Genomic DNA, 25,258 nt, shown 5'->3' with positions numbered 1-25,258 from the left:
ATTATTAATATTATCTATTTTGGGTATTCAATTTTTATCTTTATACAAGGGTACACTATATATTATACAAATTACTTAAAATGTATTAAAAAATCGTTTACTTTTTTTAACATCTTTATTGGAGTATAATTGCTTTACAATGGTGTGTTAGTTTCTGCTTTATAACAAAGTGAATCAGCTACATGTATACATATGTCCCCATATCTCCTCCCTCTTGCATCTGCCTCTCACCCTCCCTATCCCATCCCTCTAGGTAGTCACAAAGCACCAAGCTGATCTCCCTGTGCTATGTGGCTGCTTCCCACTAGCTATCTATTTTATGTTTGGTAATGTATATATGTCAGTGCCACTCTCTCACTTCATCCCAGTTCACCTTTCCCCCTCCCCGTGTCCTCAAGTTCATTCTCTACGTCTGTGTCTTTATTCTTGTCCTGCCCCTAGGTTCTTCAGAAGCTTTTTTTTTTTTTTTTTTTTTAGATTCCATATATATGTGTTAGCATACGGTATTTATTTTTCTCTTTCTACAAATAACTCAATTTTGTTTCTCTTTATGGCTGAGTAACATTCCATTGTATATATGTGCCACATCTTTATCCATTCATCTGTCGATGGACACTTAAGTTGTTTCCATGTCCTGGCTATTGTAAATAGAGCTGCAATGAACATTGTGGTACATGACACTTTTTGAATTATACTTTTCTCAGGGTATATGCCCAGTAGTGGGATTGCTGGGTTGTATGATAGTTCTATTTTTAGCTTTTTAAGGAGCCTCCACACTGTTCTCCATGGTGGCTGTATCAATTTACATTCCCACCAACAGTGCAAGAGGGTTCCCTTTTCTCCACACCCTCTCCAGCATTTATTGTTTGTAGATTTTTGGGTTTTTTTTTTTTTTTTTTTTTTTGTGGTACGCGGGCCTCTCACTGTTGTGGCCTCTCCTGTTGCGGAACACAGGCTCCGGACGCGCAGGCTCAGCAGCCATGGCTCACGGGCCCAGCCACTCCATGGCATGTGGGATCTTCCCGGACTGGGGCACGAACCCGTGTCCCCTGCATCGGCAGGTGGACTCTCAACCACTGCGCCACTGGGGAAGCCGGTGAGTTACTCTCGTTTCAATCTGCTCGTCAGAATGTCATTTGCTTTTTATTTTTTGTATGGAACTTTTGACATAAAGCTTCTACATACTGAAATAGTCAAATCTGTTTGCCTTTCAGTTTCTTCCTTAGCTGGTTTAGTAGAAATAATCTTAATGCATTAAGATAAGTATATTTACTTACGTTTTCTTCTAAACCTTCTATGGTTCAATTCTTAAATTTAACTCTTTAACACATTAACACATTTGTAATTTATTTTTCTATATGGTATATATTTGTGATCTCTCTCTCTCTCTCTGTGTATATTTCCAAATAGTTAACAATGTAGTCTAACATAATTATATTATCGACTACAGTGTTTTTGAACTTTTTTTTTTAGCACTGGAAACCCTTCTTCAAATGATGGTTTCATAAGGTGTGTGGATGTGAGTAGAAGGGTCCCTAGGGGGCTGGACTTTGCAAGTTTTGCCTCCTCACTACCGAGAGGGCTTAAGCAGCAGTCTGAACACCCCCCATCTGTTGGACACCCTCCTGTGACACTGCCTTTCTTGGCTGCCCTCCTTCCTGCGCTGCGGGTTTCTGACTGCTCCTTCTCAGCCTCCTCTGTGCGCACTTGCTCCTCTGCCCATCATTTGAGGGTAAGAGGCCCCCAGTTTCCTCTCTGGCCTCCTGCTCTTCCCATTTGATCCACTGCCTCCCAGCAAACTTTGCCAAATCCTAGGCATTAACAATTCTCAATATTTGATGGTTTCAAATCCTCATGTCTATCTCGGAGCCCTGTCCTGAGTTCCTGCCCATAAACAAAACACCTTATGGTATCTCATTACAACTTCAACCTAAACGTGTTCAAAACTGAACTCATATACCCCCTGGATTCCAAACCCTTCTCTTCCTCTGTTCTTTAACTTGGAGGATGGGGCCACCATCCTCCCATTTTCCCAAACAAGAAACCTGGAAGTTATCCCATATGTTACTACCTCAATCAGTCGGTAAATCCTACTGCTTCGACACCTTAAATATCTCTTGCTATATTTTCCTCTGTTCCTTTCCATCTATCATTGGCTTAACTTATTTCTACATTACTGCAGAATCTTCTTACTCTTTTCACAGCTGCCAGTCTACTCCTCTGAAATTTAACTTCCTCACTACCACTACAGTTACATTTCTAAAGGAAAACAAAAATGCTTAAAATCCTTTCTTAGTTCCCAACCACAGCTTTCACAACAGGGAAAAAAATGAGACTGCAAATAAGACTCCTGCTTTCCTCTCCTTTCTTCCTGCAGCAACCATCCTAGGGCTCCCATCGCTGAACCCGACTTGAAGTTCCTGAAACACAGGTGCCCTCTCAAGAGTAGAGGCCCTGCCTCACACTGCCTTCCCCATCCGGCCCCCCACGTCCGCCTCCCAAGTTCAGCCTGGAGGTTCTTCATTGCGGAAGCTTTCTCTGTCCACCTCTCCCACCCCTACCCAAGTCACGTAGCCCTTGTGCGCCACTCCCCCGCCCGCCCCCGCCTTTATTTTTCTTCAGAGGAAAACAATTCAGGTCAACAGAGGAAGGGAAAGGGAAGAAAGAGAGATTTTTAAAAGGGGTTTTGGATGCAAGAGTATTTCGAGTCCAAATCTTGTTGCTTTGGGAAGTACCTTAACCTGTGTATAATGAGGATGTTCATCACACACACATACACACACGCGAGATGGTGTGGAATACATGGTTGGGCAGAATCACAGTCTATTCACAGGTGGCGCCGAGCCTGGCACCGAGCCTGGCACAGAGGGTGGCCCAGAAGAGCTGCTCATCACTAACGAGGGAGCAGCACCTGGACCGCGGGACGCAGAGGGCGCCACGCCACCCGGCGCCGGGATCTCCGCGAGCCGGGGCCGGGCCGCCCCAACTCCGCCCGCCCCGGATGGGGGTGTGGCGGGAGCAGCGACGAGGCCCCTCCCCGCCTGCTGCCGGCCGCTGCCCGACGCTCCCTCGGGCCGAGCCCGGCCAACGCCCAGCCTGCGAGCCAGCCCAGGACGTCCACCTCCACCTTTCCGCGAGCCTCCGTGCCCCCCGGGACCGCCTCGGGGGCCGGGGCCGAGTCGCGGCCTCCGATCCCCAGCCCGCCGTGGCCGTGGCCGTCGCCGCGCGCTGGGCGCACCTGACCGGGCGGGCGGGGCGGCGGGCGGGGCTCCGGGCCTGACGTGGCGGCGGCATGGAGCGGGCGTGATTCATCAGCCGCCGCGCGGGGTCGGAGCGGGGCGAGCGCAGCGGCCGCCTAGGCGCCCAGGGCCGGGTTGCGGTGGCGGCGGCGTCCCCTCCGGGCCTCTCGTGCGCTCCCCTTGCTGTCTGCGGCTGGCCCCCGGCGAAGGTCAAGATGGAAGAGATCCTAAGGAAGCTGCAGAAGGAAGCGTCCGGGAGCAAGTACAAAGCCATCAAAGAGAGCTGCACCTGGGCCCTGGGTAAGCGCGCCGAGCGGGGCGCGGGGCGTAGGGCACCTGCCGGTGGGTCCTGCTCGCCACCGCTGGAGGGTCGCGCGGGCTGGCTGCAATGGCCCCTCTGCGTGGGGGGCTTTCGCTGAGCATCTGTGACCGAAGCATTTCGCGCAATTGCGAGAGTTGCCTCGGTAAACTGATGTGTGATATGCGAATTTGGGTTCGGGCGTTGACATCCATCCGCCTCCCCTCTGGTCTCTTTATCTTCTTCCAAACCTTAACGGGGAAACGCCGTCCTCCCCTGCGGGCGGCCCCTTTCTTCAGATCCCCAGCACGGCGGACGGTGGTCACCCATCTCCGAGTCAGGACCGCAAGCCGGTGGGGAATCCAGGGGCCTGATTCCGAAGCGCCTGTGGGCAAGAGGGAAGTTGAACCATCAACCCCGATCTCAAAACCTTGGCGAGTGTAACCGGGAAGGAATAGCTTATTTAATTTGATTTTCCTGATAGAGGCCAGCTTGTTAAGTATCAGCCTTCATGGTTATTCTACATGAAGAATAACGTACGGGTGGATGGTGTTGCCTCTGCAATTCTGTTGTCTACCTTTCAGACAGGTGGGATTTTAGATTTGTGAGCTGTGCAAGCATTGAAAGAAGTTCCAGGTAGCAAATGTGTGTTTCCCATCAGACTCAGGTTGTAGAACTCAACCTCGGAGAAAACTGAATGACATTCCAATTAGGCAAGACCGTGGGAAATCAAAATTGTCTGGGTGGGAATGCAGAGGGATCAGGAGCATGCTTAGGTGACAGAGATGCTTTAGGAGAAAAACAAGGAAAGGCGAAGGAGAAACCAGGGCAGCTCTCTTGGCCTCTGGCCTTGCCCAAGCCTGCGTGTGATTCCTCAGTTGCCACTTAATTAAAACATACAATTGAATCCCTTTCTCTCTCAGCCAAAGAGCCATCAGTGCTTGTCATGACACTGTACTGTGGTACAGCCTGAAAAGAGATAGAGAAGGGCTATTAGCAGGTTTTTCACTAAATGGAGAATGCTGATGGTGCTTTCGGTGGTGACTCGGTTAATACTTAGAAGGTCTGAATTCACATATGTGTGAGCGTGTGTGTACAAACAATCACAGCCACATCATTTTTTTTTTTTTATGTCTGCCTATCATCACAAAATTTCCTAGAACGTTGTCTAGGAAGTTCATCTCATAGGCAGAATCAGAACTTGACCATTTGTTTACTGTTAGAGGAAAAAAAAGATGGACCAGGTACATAAGTGAGAAGCAAGACTCTTAAAGCCACAGTACTATTTTTGCATTGCCATTGTCATTCAGCAGAGTGATCAGGGTAGATTCTCAAAAGCCTCTAATGAAGGGTCACAGATGGCCGGGTAACATAATAAAGCAGGGCCGACTGCACTCTAAACATGCTATTTCTTGTACCCATTATTATTTTTGCCGTAAGTTAAGCAGATTTAATTAACAGGGAGGAGGAGAGGAATCTAGTATTTTTAATTTTAATGTTGATACTCAACATCTTGTTCAGTTAAAGTGCAGTGTTGCCTAGTTTAGGTCCTTGAAGTGACCGGGAAGCCCAGAGCTGAGGCAGGTGGATGATCTGAGCAGAGCCTGGAGTCCAGCCTGCCTGGAAGAGTAGATGTGATTCTTTTCCCAGTGGCTGTTCTTCGTGAGCAAGAAGGGATGGGAGCTCATAAAACAGTTAAATAACAGCGCGGGGAATTCCTTGTGCAGGTTGGAATGAGTGAACCAGGAAAAGAGATCAAAGAAGCGGGGATGAATGTGGGGTCAGGGGTGTGCTGGGGGGATTGGTGTGAGCTGGTGGGGCTTTTGAAGTAAATTGGACTTGGAGAATGGGTAAGCTGTGGGTTTCTTCTCTTCTTCACTTATGTAGCAAAGATTTATGAAGACCTTCTCTGTACTGAGCAGTGGGGATAGAAAGATGAATAAAATGCTCTCTCCCTATAATTAGTTTGTTAGAAGGGTATGTTGGAGGGAGAAAGAGGCAGAAACAAAGACATGAAGGTATGGTTTCCTGTTCTCTTTCCCACTCCAGTCCATTTTCCACTGTTCCATCTTTTTTTTTTTTTTTTTTTTTTTGCTATAAAATGCTTTTCACTCCTCAACCCCCATACTTTTTTTTTTTTTTTAGAGTAAAGTGTGAATTCCTTAGAATGCTCTTTGGAATCTAGCCCCAGCCTTCTTTCCCATCGCCCCCACAGCAAGGGTTCGTCGGTCCCCAGTAAGCCGTGTACTTTCTTGTACATGCTGTGTGCTGCCCACTTCTCTGCCTGGGCTTGTGCTCGCCCTTCTGCCACAGCTTCCCTTTCCAGAATCCCAAGGCCCAGCTCACATACAAAGCCTCCCCTGAGCTCTGCAGTCGAATCAGTTGCTCCTCTGGGCTCTGAGCCCTGCTCTCAGGACCCTCGTATAGCACCTGCTGCTGGGGATTATAGTTGGTTATGCACAAAGCTACTCTTTGAGGGGCAGGATGATTGAGAAATATACTGGATTCAGGAGACCAAAAAAACGGATTCAAGCAGACTTAAGCAAAATAGAATGTATTCACTCTATGAACTAAATACCCCTTGGAAGGCGAGCTATAGGTTGAGTTTGGTTCAGGAATTAGATACTGTTTCAAGGACCTCGCTGTGCTCTTTTGGGATGATGAACACTCCACAGCTTTGGGTTCATGAATCAGCACACTTAGACCATCTCAGGAGAGAGGGATCGTCTCTGACTTAGACCATCATAGGAGAGACGGGTCATCTTACACTTGGGCCATTATAGGGAAGAGGGGTCACCATGACATGTAGACCATCCCAGGAAAGAGTCATCTCTTATCAAACGTACCATTGGAGAGAGGGGTCATCTTCACCCTTATTCCATCTCAGAAGAAAGAGCTCATCTCCCGCTTGGACTATTATAGGAGAAAGACATTTAGACCATCACAGGAGAGAGGAGTCATCTCCCATTAAAACTGTCATAGAAGAGGGAGAGAGAGTATCTCCGCCTTTAGGCCTTTACAGGAGAAAGGGGTCATTTCCCACTTGGCCTATCATGGGATCATCTCAAGACAGTGGGGCTCTTCCAGTCACTCCCACCCAGTCCTTTGTGTCACAGTTCTCTCTTTGTCCTGATGGGTTGAGTATGTATCCCTGAACCAGTCCTCTGGGCTAGCTTGCTACAAGGCCCAGAGAAATCCCAGAGTCAGGGAAGGATGGCTTCCTCAAAACAAATTAGGGTTTGCTGCTTCAGAGGCAGTGGAGTGGATGCCAGTCAACCAAAGCAACAAATGTCTACAGTGTAGACGTGAGCTTCTTGAGCATAGGGACTGTTGCTTATGCTTGTCTGTGGCTTCTGCACCTACAATATGAGAGGCACGTGTTCAGTACATAAATAAATCAACGTGTTAATGTCTTATTTGGGTTTTAAGTGATATTTGTCTTGTTTTCTAGTTATATATGCTCATTTTAGAATATTGAAAAATATTCGAACACTATAAAGAAAAAATTAAAATCACCCATAATGTCACCACCCAGAGAAAACACTAATCACATTTTGGAGTATTTCCCTTCTGCAAAGGGTTATACATATATGGCAGATTGTTACTTGTTTTTTAACTTCAGCTTTTCTTCTACTTTATTATTAATATGTCTCTGAAAATCAGTTTTCTTAATGGCTGCATAATAACGGGCAAGGAACATGTATGTACTTTTTCTCTATTTTAAGCTATCTAGGTTAGATACTTTTGTCAGTGAGGAAATGGTCTGACTAAGGAATAGAAAAGAACAAGGGACTGAGTCAGCGTGTGGAGAGCCTGAAAGAATAGCATTCTCCCTCAAGCACTGGCAATCCTGGAGGTTTGGGAGCTGGGAATGGCAGGATGAAATAGAAAGGCAGAACATTAGAACTGGACCATGTCCCTTTTAGAAACTTTAGGTGTTTGCCTATATCAGGGAGCTCCTGTAGAATGGATTTGGAAAATGGAGAAGAGAAAGAAAATTAGTAGCCTGAATACCAAGTAAGAGAAGAAGGATGGTCTATCTAACCACCATCCTTCCGTCTCTCTCTCCACCCGCTTTTCCTTCCAGCCACAGCATCTGTTACCTTCACAGCTAACCTTCTTAAAAAGTGAATGTAACTAAACATACTGTATGGCACAGGGAAATCTACGTAATGCACTGTGGTGACCTAAATGGGAAGGAAATCCAAAAAAGAGGGGACATGTGTACATGTATAGCTGATCCATTTTGCTGTACAGTAGAAACTAACACAACATTGTAAAGAAGCTATACTCCAATAAAAATTAATAATAAAAAAAAGGGAATGTAGTGATTGTGTCCACATCCTCACTTCCTGCTTACTTTTCAACTCACTGCGATCTGACTTTCTCCTCTGTTCTTCCACCGACTGAAGAATACGGTACCCAGACCTCCGTCTAGCAGACCATTCTCACATCCCTCTTACCAGGCGTCTCAGCCACACTGGGCCCCCACTTGACCTTGGCCTCATGCCCACACCCCGTCTGTTTTGATCTGACCTCTTGAGCTGCTCTGTCCCCTTTGCAGCTCCGGCCCCTCCCCAGCCTAAAAGTTTGCGTGTCCCAAGAATGAGCCACGAGCTCTCGTCTCTCACTTGCTGCCCGACTGGAGTTGAACACTTTCAGAGCCACAGCTTCAGTTTCTGAGAATGCGATGCCCACATTTACATCCCTGGGCTTCACCTGTGCTCTGACATGCCACCCCCGATGCAGCTTCCTACGCGGCGTCCCTTCTGGAACAGGATGGGCTCATTATGGCTGCTCTGTGACTGCCTTTCTCTTTTCCCTTTCCTCTAGCTCTCTGTTAGCACTTGCAGAGTTGGGCACTGTTGCACATCCTGAGTTGAATATAAACCCTTCTGTGTGATGAGGAAAACCACAGCGATTTGGTTGTTCAGCGTCAGACCCTCTTGGGAAACAGCGTCAAGTTGTCCTGGGCACTGGCTCTGCCCTGTTGACTGCTGGCCTGGACTCACCCATGAGATGCAGACTCACTCCCTGCATCTGCATCTCAGGGTTTTGTTTTCTCATTATCCTGTCTCATCTTAAGAACTGACTTCAGTCCTTCTAATTCCTCCCTGGGCCTTGTGACCACAGCATCACCGACCGTGCTGATCCATCTTTCTATTTTGCTAACTGTCTGGCTTACACCCACTGTTTTGCCCCATGGACCACAGCGGGCCCAGACACTATCATCATGTTTTGGCCTGTTCTTAGCCCTGAGTCTCAGGGGTACATTTGGTGTCCACTGTTCCCTCTGATCTGTTGGCAGGGTGGGGAGAGATGTTTCTCCTTCCCCAATAAAAATAGTTCAGGTCGACAGGGCTTGTTGACTCTAACCAGTGAAGAGAGAAGGCAAGAGTTTGAACAGAAAAACTGGAGACGGGTTGGAGTGTGTGATGTTGTGATTTATAATAAGAAATATATATATTTGGTCTTGGTCCCTGTTTCTGGCTCAGAGCTCCTAAAACCCTTGGAATTTCCCAAGTGAAGGGAGCTATAGAGTCATTTGTTAGGTTAATGAAGTGATTGTTGGACCACACATACGGATGGGGGCTGGCTGCCAGGAAAGCCATCCTTTTCAGTCCCACCCCCTGACCTCCACAGAGGGCCCCCCTGACCTCCACAGAGGGGAGAGGAGCTGAAGATTGAGTTCAAACACCAGTAGCCAATCAATCATGCCTATGTAATGAAGCCTCTGTAAAACCCCCAAAGGATGGGGTTTGGAGCACTTCCCGGGCCGATGAACACAGGGACATTTGGCGAGAGTGGTACACCCAGAGAGCAAGGACTCTCTCTGCCCTTTCTCCACACCTTGCCTCATGCATCTCTAGCATCTGGCTGTTCCTGAGTTATATCCTTCTGTAACATACCAGTAATCTACTAGGTGAAAGTTCCTCTGAGGTCTGTGAGCCATTCTAGCAAATTAATTAAACCCAAGGAGGGGGTTGTTGGAAACTTTAATTTCTAGCCAGTGTGTCAGAAGCCCAGGTGACAACCGGACTTGAGATTGGCATCTGAAGATGGGGTGCGGGGGGGTGTTATAGGCTTGTAGGATTGAGCCCAAATCTGTGGGATCTGATGCTCTCTCCAGTTCGTGTCAGAGTTGAGTTAAATTGGAGGACACCCAGCTGCTGTCAGGGAATTGCTTGTTGGTGTGGGAAAACCATCCCCCCCCAACCCTGATGCGCGCGCACGCACACACACACAGACACACACAGACACACACGCACATATTGGAATTGGGTGCAGGATTGTTGGAGCTATTGAAATAGAACAGTTATTATTTTTGAAGAGAATAGTGAATGTTTCATTATCTCAACAACTGGAGGCAGCAAGAGGGTGAATTTTACCACAACGATGGTAAAGTACTGAACACCCACGTCAGAGTTATGAGACTTGGGGGTGAGCCTCCCAGTCAGTATCCCTAACTATAGTATGATTTTTAAAAAGTTTCATCTGCCATGTCATAAATGTGTGTGAGATGAGCTGTTGCATAAAGTGCTTTGTGAACTTGAAAGTCTCTCACAAGTATAAGTTATTATTTAAGGGTATTAAAATGGTATTTTCAAGGAAATAGCTTTTCTTTCTCTATTGTTATTGCAAGAATACAACATTTTTAGCCAGTTGTAACTAGATTAAATTGGCACTCTGTTTCAGGTTAGGAATTTAACTATTTATTCTGTCTCTAAGCGAAATGCGTCCTAATCTTTAAGCTCTGAGAGGAAGTCTTGTGGGCGAGCAAAGGAAAAGGATTTTTAAGTATGGATGATTTGCATGCAGATATTTGAGAATTGGCTATTTATAATTATAGGAATTTCCAGGGGGAAAAAAGAAACTAACAGTGAAATTTGTATACATTTAAATTCTCAGTCTTTACATATTTATTTTTAACTTTGTAATTTTCCCTTTGCAGAAACCCTGGATAGTGTGGATACCATTGTCAAGATCCCTCCACACTTGCTGAGGTAAGGAGACTGGAGTTGTGTAATATAGTGGAAGTAAAAATTGCCCGCTATGCTTTCCTGAAGGGCCAGAAAACCTCACTGGTTTATAGCATTTTACTTGCTGACTGGTGACTTTTTTTGCATCAGTGAACTGGGATATTTCATGAGGTTAGCATGATGGGAAGCTGATTGCACTGATTTCTACCTGTCTTGGAGTGAGTGAAGTCAGTAATCCAAAGGAACCAGCTGTGGAAGTCAGGGATGAAAGGATAAAATTGGTCAAGGAGAGAAATGACCAAAATCTAAGTGAGGATGTGGACAGTGGTCAGAATCTTCCACTGTGAGTTCGGAAATGGCGCCCCCTTAGTGGGAGAGCAGCCCTGCACCATGTGGGTTGGATTTAAGCTCTCACTGGCCCCTTGGTTGGACACCATCTCACAAACTCTATAGGCATCAGCAGCAGCCCTGAGACAGTGAATCTATTTCCCCAATTCCTCAACTTCCCACTCCCCACCCCGCTCCACAATCATGAGAGAAATACATGCTTTTTGTGGAACTTGGGAAAGAGCAAATAAGAAAGTTACCCATAATTACACCACCTAAGGATAACCACTGAACACGGCTTAATAGATTTTCTTAATAGACTTTCCCCCCAGCACACATACAAATTAATATGAAGTTTTATTTACAAGTTTGTTTCCTGCTTGTTTTTTTGGTCAGCACCATATGAAGAACATTTTCTAATGTCAATATATGTTCTTCAAATTAAAATATTGCATATATGTCCATTGTATGGCTGCTGCAACAAATTATTTCACAGTTTTCTTATTGTTAGACATTTGGATCGTTTCCAGATTTTTCTTTGAGATTATTAAAAACAGGGCCTCCCTGGTGGCGCAGTGGTTGAGAGTCCGCCTGCTGATGCAGGGGACGCGGGTTTGTGCCCCGGTCCGGGAAGATCCCACATACCGCGGAGCGGCTGGGCCCGTGAGCCATGGCCGCTGAGCCTGCGCGTCCAGAGCCTGTGCTCCGCAACGGGAGAGGCCACAACAGTGAGAGGCCCGTGTAACGCAAAAAAAAAAAATAAATAAAAACAATCTTTTGTTGCATATAGTTTCTATATTGTCAGGACCCTGATTTATTAGGTATGTTCTCTCTTTTCAAGTAGATTGAACAAGAGTTATGTTTCTGTCTTTTTAAAAAATGTATTACTTCTCCTGTAGTGTCTGCTACAGGCTGATATATTGTAAGGTAATTCATATGTTAATCAAACCAAGTGTACTTTTGTGGGTATAAAGCTTCTAAATGGGTAGAATGTCTGGCAGCAACGTTCTTGCCCGGAGGAGGTATATTCCAGCTGGGGTATCCATGTGAAAACACTCCAACAGATACGAAGGCATGGATGGTTTAAAGGAGATGATTTTCCAATTTCTGCAGGTACCCTGTCTTAAAATTATTTGCTTCAGAACTGATTTTGCCACGTCTCCTTTTCCATTTCACTTCTTAACCTTCTCCTGACAAAGGACAGCTGTTACCCATCCCATCCCGCATCTGACTGTGGTGTGTTTTCCTGGGGTGCAAAACCTTCTTCCTACCAACAAAGGACTATGAAAATATTAGTGTCTGTGTTTGTTGATAAAGGGGATGAATACAATGATCAGGGCACACATCTTTTTGCAGGTTAGTTTTCACTTCTTGGCTTTCAACAAAATTGAAGGAGGACCTAATCTAGTTATGAGATAATAGACAAAAAGATTTTTTGATGATAAATCTCCTTCATTCCTTTCTTATATAAAAAAGGTTTCTTATTGCTACGTCTTTAAACATGGGAAAAAAAGGTATGGAATTGATGTTAAACCCCACCTTATTTTAGCAATAGAGAATATTCATCTATAGATATATGAACTAGTTGAGAAAAATAAACAAGCCCTGTCCATTTCTTTAGAAATACATTTCCAATAAAATTGTAATTTCCATGTTAACCGTATTAACATTCTTATAATTATTAATGTTGTTTGGACCAGTCATTTGCATCAGAAGAAAATGGAACACTTTTAAGCCTTATAGCCACAGGAAATTTTTGTTTGTTTGTTTGTTTGTTTTGCGGTACACTGGCCTCTCACTGCTGTGGCCTCTCCCTTTGTGGAGCACAGGCTCCGGATGCGCAGGCTCGGCGGCCATGGCTCACGGGCCCAGCCGCTCCGCGGCATGTGGGATCCTCCCGGACCGGGGCACAAACACGCGTCCCCCGAATCGGCAGGCGGACTCTCAACCACTGCGCCACCAGGGAAGCCCCACAGGAAATTTTTTTAAATCACTTTATACACATTTTTGTTACCGAGAAATATAATAGGGAGATTAATAAAATCAAGTGTTAAAGCATGTTATATCAAGAGAAAATTCTCTGGTTGGGAGTGGGGATAAAGTGGAAATACAAGTTCCAGGCGACAAAAGAACAATACAGCCTTTTTTACTCTAAAAGAAGAGTTTGTTCACGTATTTTTTGATGGATGAAGGTGGTTTTCAAATTGATGTGGTATTTGGATTTCATTAGATACCTTGAAATGAGTGATATGTTTTAATTAAAATTTTACTAATTCCAATATGCCAGAATTACAGACTTTGCAGTTAATTAAAATTATGGTTGAGAAATTTAAATGTCAACTTAAAATGTGTGAAAAATGGAATTTTAAAATTTTCTTAGTGTCTGTATGAGTGAAAACATTTGATGACACTGCTCTAAAGGTTGTTTCTCTATCCAAAGGGTTGTTGAAGCTACAGTGAGACTTTCTATGGTTTTGGGTCTCTGATAAGGTTTGCCTTCAGTGTTACGGGCAGGAAGGTGATGATGGTACCAGTAGAGGCTCCTGGTACAGTGCCTGGGAATGTTCATCAAAAGACAACTGGCATTTTCCAACTCTAGGTGTGTGTGTGACCAAATGAGTTGGAGAAAGTACAGTGTTAATGGGCTGTGTTTGATCCTATTTAGCCACTGAGCGTTACTTTTGTCCATGGTCCTGAGCTTTACCCCAGAGCCAGCTGGCCATCTTGTTCAACCATAGGAGGTAATGACAAAATTGGTGGGAAAGTTGCTGGATGAGGAACCGTGGATGAATATGAATATATGTGTGTGTGTGTGTGTGTGTGTGTGTGTGTTTACATATCTTCACCATTATTAGAAATATGATTCAGAGTATTTGTCCGAATGATAAAAAGCTGGTGATGTCATTCTGTATATGGAGGAATGTGTGTCATTGTATTCCAGATGTGCGACAAAGTCCGTCAGGCATTCTTGTACAGAGAACTGAATGTATGGATGAGACATAGCAGATTTAAGCCTTGCACTCAGTTTTATATTCTGAGGGAGGAGAATGAAGACAAATGTATCTGGAGAACACTGTTAAGAGGCACCAAGTATAAATTTATTGTAGAATTTTATGCATATCAGAAGGTTTCAGTCTGACTGTGATTTGTAATAGTTGGGAGCCCTTCAAAGCCTTTTTTAGGGTATAGGAATAAGCCATAGTTAGAACAAAAACGAGCTATTGAATCAAGTCTGATTGTCTATTTCAGTTGATATCAGGGAAGTGATATAATGAGAACATACACCATAGTGGACTTTCCCCCTCTGTTTTGAATCAGTTTTCCTTTAATCCTTTGATTCATCTTCCAGGCTTTTTTTTTTTTTTTTTTTGCGGTACACGGGCCTCTCACTGCTGTGGCCTCTCCCGTTGCGGAGCACAGGCTCCAGACGCACAGGCTCAGCGACCATGGCTCACGGGCCCAGCCGCTCCGCTGCATGTGGGATTTTCCCAGACCGGGGCACGAATCCATGTCCCCTGCATCGGCAGGCGGACTCTCTACCACTGTGCCACCAGGGAAGCCCTCTTCTAGGCATTTTTAAACCCACAGGGCACTTACTCTGTCCAGTATTATGTTTAACATGGCATCTTTCTATTGTTTGAGCACAATAAATCCAAAAAAATATTTTAAATTTAGGTACTGTAAATATATGCTTATAAGAAAGAACTTGGATATGTTAAATTTTTTTCTTCAGTTATATTTCTATTTTAATGAGTTTTTTCTTCAATGATATTTAGTATACGAGAAAGAAGCCAGGTTCATAAACTATTTCTTGGCATTCTGATTTCGTATTCAGAATGTTTCCATTTCTGTTACATAATCATGTAGAAGTGATTATTTGCAGATTTTTTTGTTGTTTCAGGTTTTGGAAAGAGCTATGAGGACTAAATCAAATCTCAAATACTTTTTAAAAATTAAAAAAAATTTTTTTTAGTGGGAGGGAGGGAGACACAAGAGGGAAGAGATATGGGGATATATGTATATGTATAGCTGATTCACTTTGTTATAAAGCAGAAACTAACACACCATTGTAAAGCAATTATACTCCAATAAAGATGTTAAAAAATTTTTTTATTGATTTTTATTGGAGTATATTTGATTCACAATGATGTGTTAGTTTCTGCTGTACAGCAAAGTGAATCAGTTATACATATACATATATCCACTCTTTTTTAGATTCTTTTCCCATTTAGGTCATTACAGAGTATTGAGTAGAGTTCCCTGTGCTATACAGTAGGTTCTTATTAGTTTTCTATTTTATATATAGTAGTGTGTATATGTCAATCCCAATCTCCCAATTTATCCTTCTCTTCCCCCTTCCCCCTTAGTAACCATAAGTTTGTTCTCTATATCTGTGACTCTGTTTCTGATTTGTAAATAAGTTCATTTATACCCTTTTTTTAGACTCCATAAGCAATATCATATGATATTTGTCTTTCTCTGTCTGACTTAACTTCATTCAATATGACAATCTCTAGGTCCATCCATGTCACTGCAAATGGCATTATTTTGTTCTTTTTTATGGCTGAATAATATTCCATAGTATATATGTACCACATCTTCTTTATCCATTCATCTGTTGATGGACATTTAGGTTGCTTCCATGTCCTGGCTATTGTAAATAGTGCTGCAATGAACATTGGGGTGCAAGTATAATATATTTTTGAATTATGTTTTTCTCCAGGTATATGCCCAGGAATGGGATTACAGGATCATATGGTAGCTCTATTTTTAGTTTTTTAAGGAACCTCCATACTGTTCTCCATAGTGGCTGAACCAATTTACATTCCCACCAACAGTGTAGGAGGGTTTCCTTTCTCCGCACCCTCTGCAGAGTTTACTATTTGTAAATTTTTTGATGATGGCCATTCTGACCGGTGTGAGGTGATGATACCTCATTATGGTTTTGATTTGCCTTTTTCTAATAATTAGTGATGTTGAGCATCTTTTCATGTGTCTCTGGCCATCTGTGTGTCTTCTTTGGAGAAATGTCTGTTTAGATCATCTACCCATTTTTTGATTGGGTTGTCTTTTTTTTTTTTTATATTGAGCTGCATGAGCTGTTTGCATATTTTAGAACCTTGTCGGTTGCTTTGTTTGCAAATATTTTCTCCCATTCTGGCTTTTCTTTTTGTTTTGTTTATGGTTTCCTTTGCTGTGCATCAAATACTTTTGCTGTGCTGATTTTCTTATTTTTTCTTTTGCCATTAATTGACTGCTTTTCAAGTTAAATATGTTAACATTCTGATAGATAATTACTAATACTGTTCTGATCAATTGTGTACGTTAGTAGTGATAGCTCAAACCAGAAGAAAATTGAAACCTCGAAAGAACTATGGTTGTATTATCTTTTATTTTATTTTTTGCCATTGATTGCTCTGAGGACTTCTTGTGAAAACAAAAGTCTAGATGTCACATGAATGCTTTTAGTGACTCTGGTGACTGGAGTTGGTCATGCATAAGGCACTGAAGGGGAGAAACCCACAGAAAAAAGTTTTAGCTGGAATGAAGGAGTGGTCAGAGGCATTGCTTATTTCTGCCCCGGGTTCTTTCACTGAGCAAATGCCCACTCTCGTTGGTGGTACTGTGAGCAGCCTTAGCAACCAGGATGGGGATTCATGCAGAGTGCCCAGTGAGATTCAATGTCAGGGACGGAGGAAGGGCTAGGGAACCCGCCCTGTGGAATATTTCCCAAGTTTGTTAGTAGATAGTTATATGAAAACATTGCCACCTTCCTGCCCATAGTCTTGCTTTTGATCTTGGGGGTGAGATTTAAGCATCCTTATCTTCCTCCATGTGGAGACTGGACCCTCACTGTCTTTCCTCCTCTTTCCCCTCTTCTTATACTTCAGATCTTACACAACTTCACGGGGTTGAATAAAACCTGTGAGTTGGTGGGCCATCGCGGTGTGCCCACACTCAAGAAAGAGGCCTTCCAGAGCTCAGGCTGTCACTCAGGTTGGGATTACCATCTCCTTGGCCTTCTTGTGTGACTAGCAAAAGGTAGCTTAGGTTGATCACTCACAGTGACACACTTGGTAAAATGTCTCTGCCCAAGTCAAGGTATTGCTAATAGTTACTGACTCTATTGTTGTTGGCTGCTGGTCTTTCAGCCAAGTAAGAAATAAGTCCTGGAAGCTGCTGATCAAGAACTATTAGTAGTTAACAATATTAAATGTTTTCTCTTCCCATTTTTCTACTTCCTCTCACCCCCTACACCTCTTCCTTTTTCCCTGTGGTTTTGGGAATCAAGTAATATAACCAAAGTAACCTGATCATTTATGGAATTTTCAGGGCTGCTCTGGTTTTTGTTATGGATATTTAGGGCTGATGTCTGTTTTGTGAGGCCATCACCAGGCTTAAGCCCACCTGGAGGTACCATAACTTCTGTAATGTTTAGCTTCATGCAAGTTGATGCATTGATCTTCCCCCTCTGTGCCCCACTGTCTTTGTGATGGCTTGATTATGATGATACCTACATCTGTCTGATCATTTTTCTCTCTGAAGTGTTGAAAAGCTTATATTTTTATCTAACCGTATATGTTAGTAGGAAAAGGGTTTATGCCATTTCTGTGGACCATTCAGCACCATTGTTGTTTGCAGTCATTGGCTCTTTTAGGTCATTCTCGACCTGCTGGCGCATTCCCAGGGAATGTTCTTCCCTTCCTAATGGACTCCTGCAGTGTTCTTCTGCTTGTGAGTCTTGACTGGAAGTGGTCAGCTTCTCTGCTGGCATCTGGGCCAGAACGCCCTACCTGCTGTCTTCTCTAGTGGATTTGAAACTTGAAATCCTGCCTGGAGACTGTCATACAGAGTGAAATAAGTGAGAAAGAGGAAAATAAATACCGTATGCTAACACATATATATGGAATCTAAAAAAAAAAAAAATGGTTCTGAAGAACCTAGGGGCAGGACAGGAATAAAGACTCAGACATAGAGAATGGACTTGAGGACATGGGGAGGGGGAAGGGTAAGCTGGGACGAAGTGAGAGAGTGGCATGGACATATATACACTACCAAATGTAAAATAGATAGCTAGTGGGAAGCAGCCACATAGCACAGGGAGCTCAGCTCGGTGCTTTGTGTCCACCTAGAGGGGTGGGATAGGGAGGGTGGGAGGGAGAGGCAAGATGGAAGAGATATGAGGATATATATATATGTATAGCTGATTCACTTTGTTATACAGCAGAAACTAACACACCATTGTAAACCAATTACACTCCAATAAAGATGTTAAAAAAAAAAAGAAACTCAAAATCCTGGAGCATTGGGTCTGGATACCCTCACATGGCTCTATGTAGATCTGCAAGGAGGGTGCTTTTCAGCTCGTGCCAAGGCCCACAGACGTTCGGCCTCTACCACTTTGGACATCATGGCTGAGCTGCCTGCTTTTGTATGTATTACTCCATCTTCCCTGCCAGATTTCCAAGAGGCTCACTTTCCCAGGACTGGGACCACGGTGAGGTGAGTGAGGCTGAGTTGTACAAGTACATGCCAGATCCTGTCTCAAAATTTTTATGTTTTGCTCATCATAGATTTTTTGCATTAATTTTGTTTTTCAAATGTGACCTTAAAATGTTATTTATCTTGAGGGCTGAGTTTTTAGTGCTCCCTTAAATTTTGTACCCAAGGCCAACTCCCTTACCCTAGTTCTGGCCCCGCACTCCCCATTCTGTCAGAAAGTTCTCACAGCTGCTGAGGCCAGCGACATTCAAGTCAAGCTCTGTTTATTCTGCCTCCTCCAGGTTCTACAGACTGTGGTCCTGTCCTGCTTTGAATCGCACCTCAGTGGCATGCATCATCCGAGAAACAAGCTCTTTCCCATGACCAAGGACACGTTTAGTAAGGCCCCCACTCCAGGATACCCTCTTGCACATGTACTAGGGTTTTACAGAGGGCATTTCCCAGTCTCTGCCCCTCCTTCTTTGGGGACCATCTCATACGTTGAAGTAGAGCATACTTGTTACAAGTCCTGTTCCTTTTGCATGCCAAGACCAAGACAGCAGGTCTGGAGGTCTATAGTTAGCAATCCAATACTCCCCTTTATATGGGACACTAAAATAATAGGGGGATGTTTTCTGAGCTGCTCTCTTCATCAAAATTGTCCACTGTGTGTCTCATAGCATGCAATCTTTCTCACTTCCTCTTCCTACTTATCCTTGAAGACTGAGCTACGGTTGGTGAAAGTGATCCTTCTCTCCTTCATACGCTCACTGTACTCTTCACATGATTCTGTCATGGCATTTATCAATCAGGTTGGCAGTTGTTTAGGGAGTCTGTTCTGAGACCCTATCCTCAAGGAGTTCATATATATAAATTATTCATCTTTTCACCCCCTAGTTCAGTGCCTCTCCGGACTCTGCATTGTGCATCTCAGGGAACCTGTGTCCTCATCACCTAGATTCTTGGAAAACATACTGTTTGGGAGAATCTGTGCCAGAATGGGAATCTCAGCTTTGGCCACAGAACCTCTAATATCTCACTGGCCGAAATGGTAGGTCCCAAAGAGTAGACCGGAAACCCAGCACCCAATCCATTGACCTCAGCCAACATAGTCTTAAACCCCTTACTCTCTACTCAACCAAAGCCCTGACTAGTCTAATGTGTATTATTAGATTGAGGTTGAGGGTTGGTGATAGTTATCAAGACCCTGATTACTATTCTGTATCAAAGGACATTGAATATACAAGAGGTTCAGCTCTCATTGGGTTCCCATGAAGAGTCCTTGGCCCACCTGGAAGAAGCACACAGTCTGCCGTACACCGCCCCCAGCATGAATTTGACTTGGAGTATTTCTGTTCTAAAGAACACAAGAATCTCCACCTCCATCCCTCTCCAATCCAGGATTTTCCCTTTCTCTAAGCCCAAGTGACTTACAACAGGACTGGTCCAGATGAGATAAAACCATCAAGGGAATCCTTGAGCAATTTTGTTAAAAGACAGCCATTGGCAGCAAACCTCTTGTTGGCATTTCTCAGTGCCCTTTGGGAACAATCCCAGACATTATTCCAGTCATGGCTCAGCTGCCATTTTGCCATTGGCAGCAAATCTCTTGTTGGCATTTCTCAGTGCCCTTTGGGAATAATACCACATATTACTCCAGCCATGGCTCAGCTGCCATTTTGCTTGCCTTCTCCATGATTCTTCAGAGTCAACCTCAGCCTAATTACTTTTCTTCTGCCAGTTGCAGTTCCCAGAAAGACTCTAACAGCCTCCTTCCCATTTGTCCTTATATGTCCCCCACCCCTTCCCATCCCCACCCTGGCTGAGCCTCTACCCAGCTTCATTTTGCCTTCCTGGTCCAGACACTTCTTTCAGCCCAGATGTTGACATGTTCCTCCTTATTTTGATCTGGGGACCTGCTGAGCTTTCATGTAGGGTGAGAACACATTCAGTAGCATTTATACTTGGAGAGAACCATCCATAATAGCTTCCTATTCTTTGTATGGTTTTAATTGCTTTTCTGCTGCTTTTATCTATTTTAGTGCTTTAGTTCTGTGCTTTGAACCCTGGGGCAACTTCTACAGGTTGTGCAAATTTTTTTTAAATTTATTTTTTACTTTCAGCTGCGTTAGCTCTTTGTTGCTGCACGTGGGCTTTCTCTAGTTGCAGTGAGCTGGGGCTACTCTTCCTTGCAGTGGGCAGGCTTCTCATTGCGGTGGCTTCTCGTTGCGGAGCACGGGCTCTAGGCACACGGGCTTCAGTAGTTTTGGCACGTGGGCTCAGTAGTTGTAACTCGCAGCCTCAGCAGTTGTGACTCATGGGCTCAGTAGTTGTGGCTCGCGGGCTCTAGAGTACAGGCTCACTTAGTTGTGGCGCACGGGCTTAGTTGCTCCGCAGCATGTGGGATCTTCCCGGACCAGGGCTCGAACCCGTGTCCCCTGTATTGGCAGGTGACTGCCCCACCAGGGAAGTCCTTTTGTTTGTTTTTTAATTGAAGAAATAAGTGTCTCCACATCAACTGGGAAGGACTGTGTGTGATTTAAAATGGAGCAGCGGGTTTTGGCAGGCAGTATGGATGTCATCATTTGTTGTTTCCACTTTTCTTATGTCATGGAGAGGTGTTGGGCTCCCCTTGCTACCTCCTGCTGTCAAGAGGAGGAGGCAAAGGGTGCCAGTGTAGAATTCCCAGGTCCTTCAGCTTATGCTAACTGAAGGGAGGATGTTAGCATAAATGCAGGACAGGTGCTTCTGATGAGGCGTCCACGTTATTCCAGGTAAATTGCAAACATCTGTGTTTCTCTTGGATTTAAACTCACCTTGAGGTCTCCTCTCGGCGGTTTCCGGCTTTCCTCCATATCACGGCTGACTTCTGTTTGCAGAGGCGTGCAAATGTAAGTAAGTTTTGGCTCTCTTAATCTTTTTCTGGTTCTGCACCAGAAAAATATATACATATAGATGGCTTTAGACACTTTGGTTAGTCTAAGCCTGGCTCAGTCTTAGAGAAGTCTTTATCCCACGGAGCCATGAAAGGAAAAATGGAGGGAGCTGTCAATCTTGCCGGGGGTCAGTGGGAATCATTTAAGTGACCAAGGGCCTGCCACGAAGTCGACCTGAACTGTTCCAGCTCCCTGAGATCCGGCTTCCCCTAAACAGGTGAGCAGAGTGACATTTCTATGTTAGCCACAAAAACCAGTCTGCAGGGAGAAAGTGGCATGTGGAATAGCCTGTAAGCCCACCCTTTAGCAGTGGGGCTGCTGAAATCCACGTTAGAAATCAAGGTGCCCCGAAGATCTAGTTTCTCTTTTTCCTCCCCCTATTGCTGTGGAAACAGAGTATTCCTGTCACCTTTTAACATAGTATAAGGGACAAAACTATATACTGTGTCCTAACTTACAAACAGCTGCTTCTGTGTATCTGCCAGTCTGTAAAGCCAATTCTAATGGTTTTTGTGTTCTAACCCCTTTGATAAGGAAGACCTACAACTAACCCTCAATTATAAAGCTTCTCCTTGTTAATAGCCCAGGACCTAAAGGCACTTTAAATGATGCAATCGGTTAGAGACGTGCATAACCTACCCAAGCTGGGATGCAGAGGTTATTGGGCTTGAGTGATGCTTTGGGATGTGAGCAACATAGTAATGTTCAAAACCAGCCATGACCACTCATCCTTCCTTTGTAACAAGTAGTTGATGTCCTTTATTTTTTGGCACTTAGTTCTAAAGGGAAATGTTAGAAGGAAACATACTCAATGTTGAAAGTCTAACAGTCCAATCATGAGTTTTCTTTCTTGGGTTTTCATTCCTTTTGAGTAGAATGAAGGTAGGGTTTTTGCTGTGTGGGTTAGTCTGTGCATGCTTTTTATAATTAAACGGTGTCTTACAGGCAATTTAGGTCCAGATTTCCTGCTTTAATTTCAAAGTATGACTCTGAGAAATTGTTTACATTGACGGGTTATAACAATGGATTCCAAGAGATGGGTAGGGACCTGAGCTTATCGATTCAGTGATGTAAATGGCTCAGTGAGGTATTTGAATCTCTCTTTTTCACCTGCTAGAACCTTTCTCCTGGGGATGGTACAAAGACTAGAATCGTACTTAGTTTCTTTGGACATCTTTGTTTATTAACTATTTCATATTTGTTTGTATTTTACTGCATATTTATGTGTAGTTGAACTGTTTATTACTCAGTAGGATTATGTAATTACATAATGCTCTGATATATATTTTTCAAGCTAAGTCCAATTAATTTGACACAGGAGCTCTCCCTTTATCTGTTTTATAGTTCAGTACTGTTAATATGATGCTTCTTGGCATGCTTAATTGCCTGGGATTCACATGTTCCCAACTAAATTTGGGACGTTCTACTAAGTCAACATTTTTCAACCTTTATTATATGCCAGGGACTCTTAGGTGTTACACATGCTGGTCTCCATCCTGCCTGCTTTCCTGTGAGGTGGGGGGAAGCCCTGAGATGAAAAGACTCCTTGAACCATCTGGGACAGCCAGGACTTGGAGTCAAAGTTCACCTTCTTAACCCATTACAGAGTATTACCTCTCCCATTATTGACTTAACACAGAAGTTTGTTTTCTGATTTGTAATTTATGTGAAAAGCTGAGATGTATAAAACTAAACTTCATGCAACAAATTATTTGGCAAAGCACCATGATTGTAAAGAACTCTTGGGAAATCGGCTATAGTTAGCCACTGCTCATTCATGAGTACAACTTACCAATGTTGGAATATCAGTGAGACCACTTTGTATTGAAAACAACTTTAAGTGCAATCTCCGATGAGCTAGAGCTTTTAAAAGAGGGAGTGTCCTATATGCAGATGAGGGGCGAGCCACGAATTATTAGAGCTTTCGAGATTAATGTGTAGATGTGACTTTGCCAGGAAATGACCTAAATTGACTTCTCCTGTCTGAAAGGCAAAAGGAGACTTCAGATGAAAGAGATGTTAGTCTGGGATTGATGTGAATACACACTGGGAAGCCTGGGTAATTATGTGATTCAAAAATGAACCCTTACCTCTCAAGGTTTCTGCTTACGTGATGGAGGGAAGAATCTAAGTAGCAACTGAGGTGCTTTCTTTAGGGATGGTTAAGATGAGGAAACCTGCAGAATTGCCAAGAGAAGACTTATGGCAGAACTCATTTTTAGACCTAAACTAAAGGAATATATCTAGAACAGGTGGTATTTTGAATGGGGGCAGACCTAGGCTCATTTTTAATTTAGTGACATCCAGAGAGCTGTTGCATTTCAAAGATTTTTTTTTCCTCTCCCCTTTGCTGGCTTTGTTTTGTAAGCCCCATTTTGTTTTTCTGTATTTACCAGCTGGGAGGCAAGTCCTTCAAAAACAAAAGGGGTTTTGTGTGCTTATTTCAGAGAGGTTGGTAGAGAAGCTGGGAAACTGGGTCCAGCTGTGCAGGAGCTGAGTCGCGGGAAGAGGGAGGGCCCTGAGCACAGAGACCGCCCAGCTTGGGCCGCGGAGGGCTGCCGACCCTACAGGATTTTCACTCCATCTCTGTCTCTGAAATAAAGCTGGATGTGGACGATAAGGCCAGTAACATGATATTTGCTGAAACGGGGGAGGGGAGCATGCCTGTGTTTCAGAGATAGTAAAAATATAGACGTAATTTAAAGTCAGCAGGGTATTTGATTAAGAAAGAAAGCGATTGTTAGTTTAAGGTGTGCGCGCCCAAGCATTCAGTACAGTGAACGCCTTTATAAATATTTGTTCGCGCTGATTGCCTTGCAGCTCTGGGTCTTGAACGTCCACATCTCTGTCGGCAGCATCTGGAGCCCTGCTCGGTAGTAGGAGGACAGTGCGAGGGGGATCTGGGCTCTGGGGGAAGAGGCAGTGGCTGGGGTGAGCAGGTGTCCTGGGTTTGGAGTCAGGGCCAAGCAAGCAACGTTCTGTGTGCTGGGAACACAGTGGGAAACAAAACACAAAATCTCTCCTCTGAGAGCCCACCGCTTGTTGAGGGGAAGGTAAACATAATCGTAATACATTCGGTCCTGGGTGCAAGTCCTGGTTCTCCCATGAGGGGCCATTGGGACCCTGAGCTAGTCATTTTGCCTGTCGCTTCTGTGAGTCGATATGGACACGGAAGGATGGGCACTGGTGAAGGTAGGTACCTCTGTCTTCCCCCTGTGGTCACTGACCGAGCAGTAGATGTAAAGGAGACAGATCTGCAGGGACCACACTGCAGGCCACAGGTGCGGACCGGCTCTCCCCAGCAAGGGCTCGCCATGCCTGCCTCCTGCCTCCTGGGCTGGGGAAGAGCCTGTTTTCCCTCCTGCATCTTCATATTTCCTCAGCATCCTAGTGAGAAAGCAGCTTCTAGCCCCCAGGGTTTGTCTCAGGACCCTCTGTGTCACTGGCATATATATATATATATATATATATATATATACATTTTTTTCAGCTTTATGGAGATGTAATTGACATATAACGTTGTGTAAATTTAAGGTATAAAATGTGATGATTTAAGTATATATTGTGAAATGATCACCATAATAAGGTTAGTTAACGCATCCATTACCTCACATAGTTTGTGTGTGTGGTGAGAACTTTTAAGATTTACTCTCTTAGCAATTTTCAGGTATACAATAACATTATTATTAACTAGAGTCACCATTCTGTACATTAGATGGCCAAATTTATTCATCTTATAACTGGAAGTTTGTACCCTTTGACCTCTTTCACCCATCCCCCCACCCCATGTCTGCGGCAACCACCAATCCGTCTACTCCATTTTTACGTGTTTGGTTTTTTACATTCCACATATAAGATCATACAGTATCTGTCTTTTTCTGACTTATTTCACTTAGCATAATGCCCTCAAGCCTCATCCATGTTATTGTAAATGGCAGGATTTCCTTCCTTTTAGAGCTGAGTAATTTTCCATTGTGTGTGTGTATATATATATAT

The 25,258-nt window shown here is 44.0% G+C and overlaps 1 protein-coding gene across 1 annotated transcript in view; it reads left to right on the top strand.

The window, feature by feature from the left end:
• Positions 1-3,454: 3,454 nt before the first annotated feature.
• The window catches only part of ARFGEF3 (ARFGEF family member 3), a gene marked incomplete at its 5' end in the record, with an annotated part of 191,581 nt that continues 169,777 nt past the window's right edge, over positions 3,455-25,258 (top strand). Inside the window, 2 exons of the mRNA XM_082634251.1 lie at positions 3,455-3,539; positions 10,490-10,541. Of these exons, the coding sequence (XP_082490377.1) occupies positions 3,455-3,539; positions 10,490-10,541 (137 nt within the window). The remainder of the gene's footprint in view (positions 3,540-10,489; positions 10,542-25,258) is intronic.

This window comes from Mesoplodon mirus (assembly GCF_964341445.2).
Source record: "Mesoplodon mirus genome assembly, chromosome: 10".
In the NCBI taxonomy this organism is placed as follows: Eukaryota; Metazoa; Chordata; class Mammalia; order Artiodactyla; family Ziphiidae; genus Mesoplodon; species Mesoplodon mirus.
This window is presented reverse-complemented; position numbering and strand designations above follow the sequence as displayed.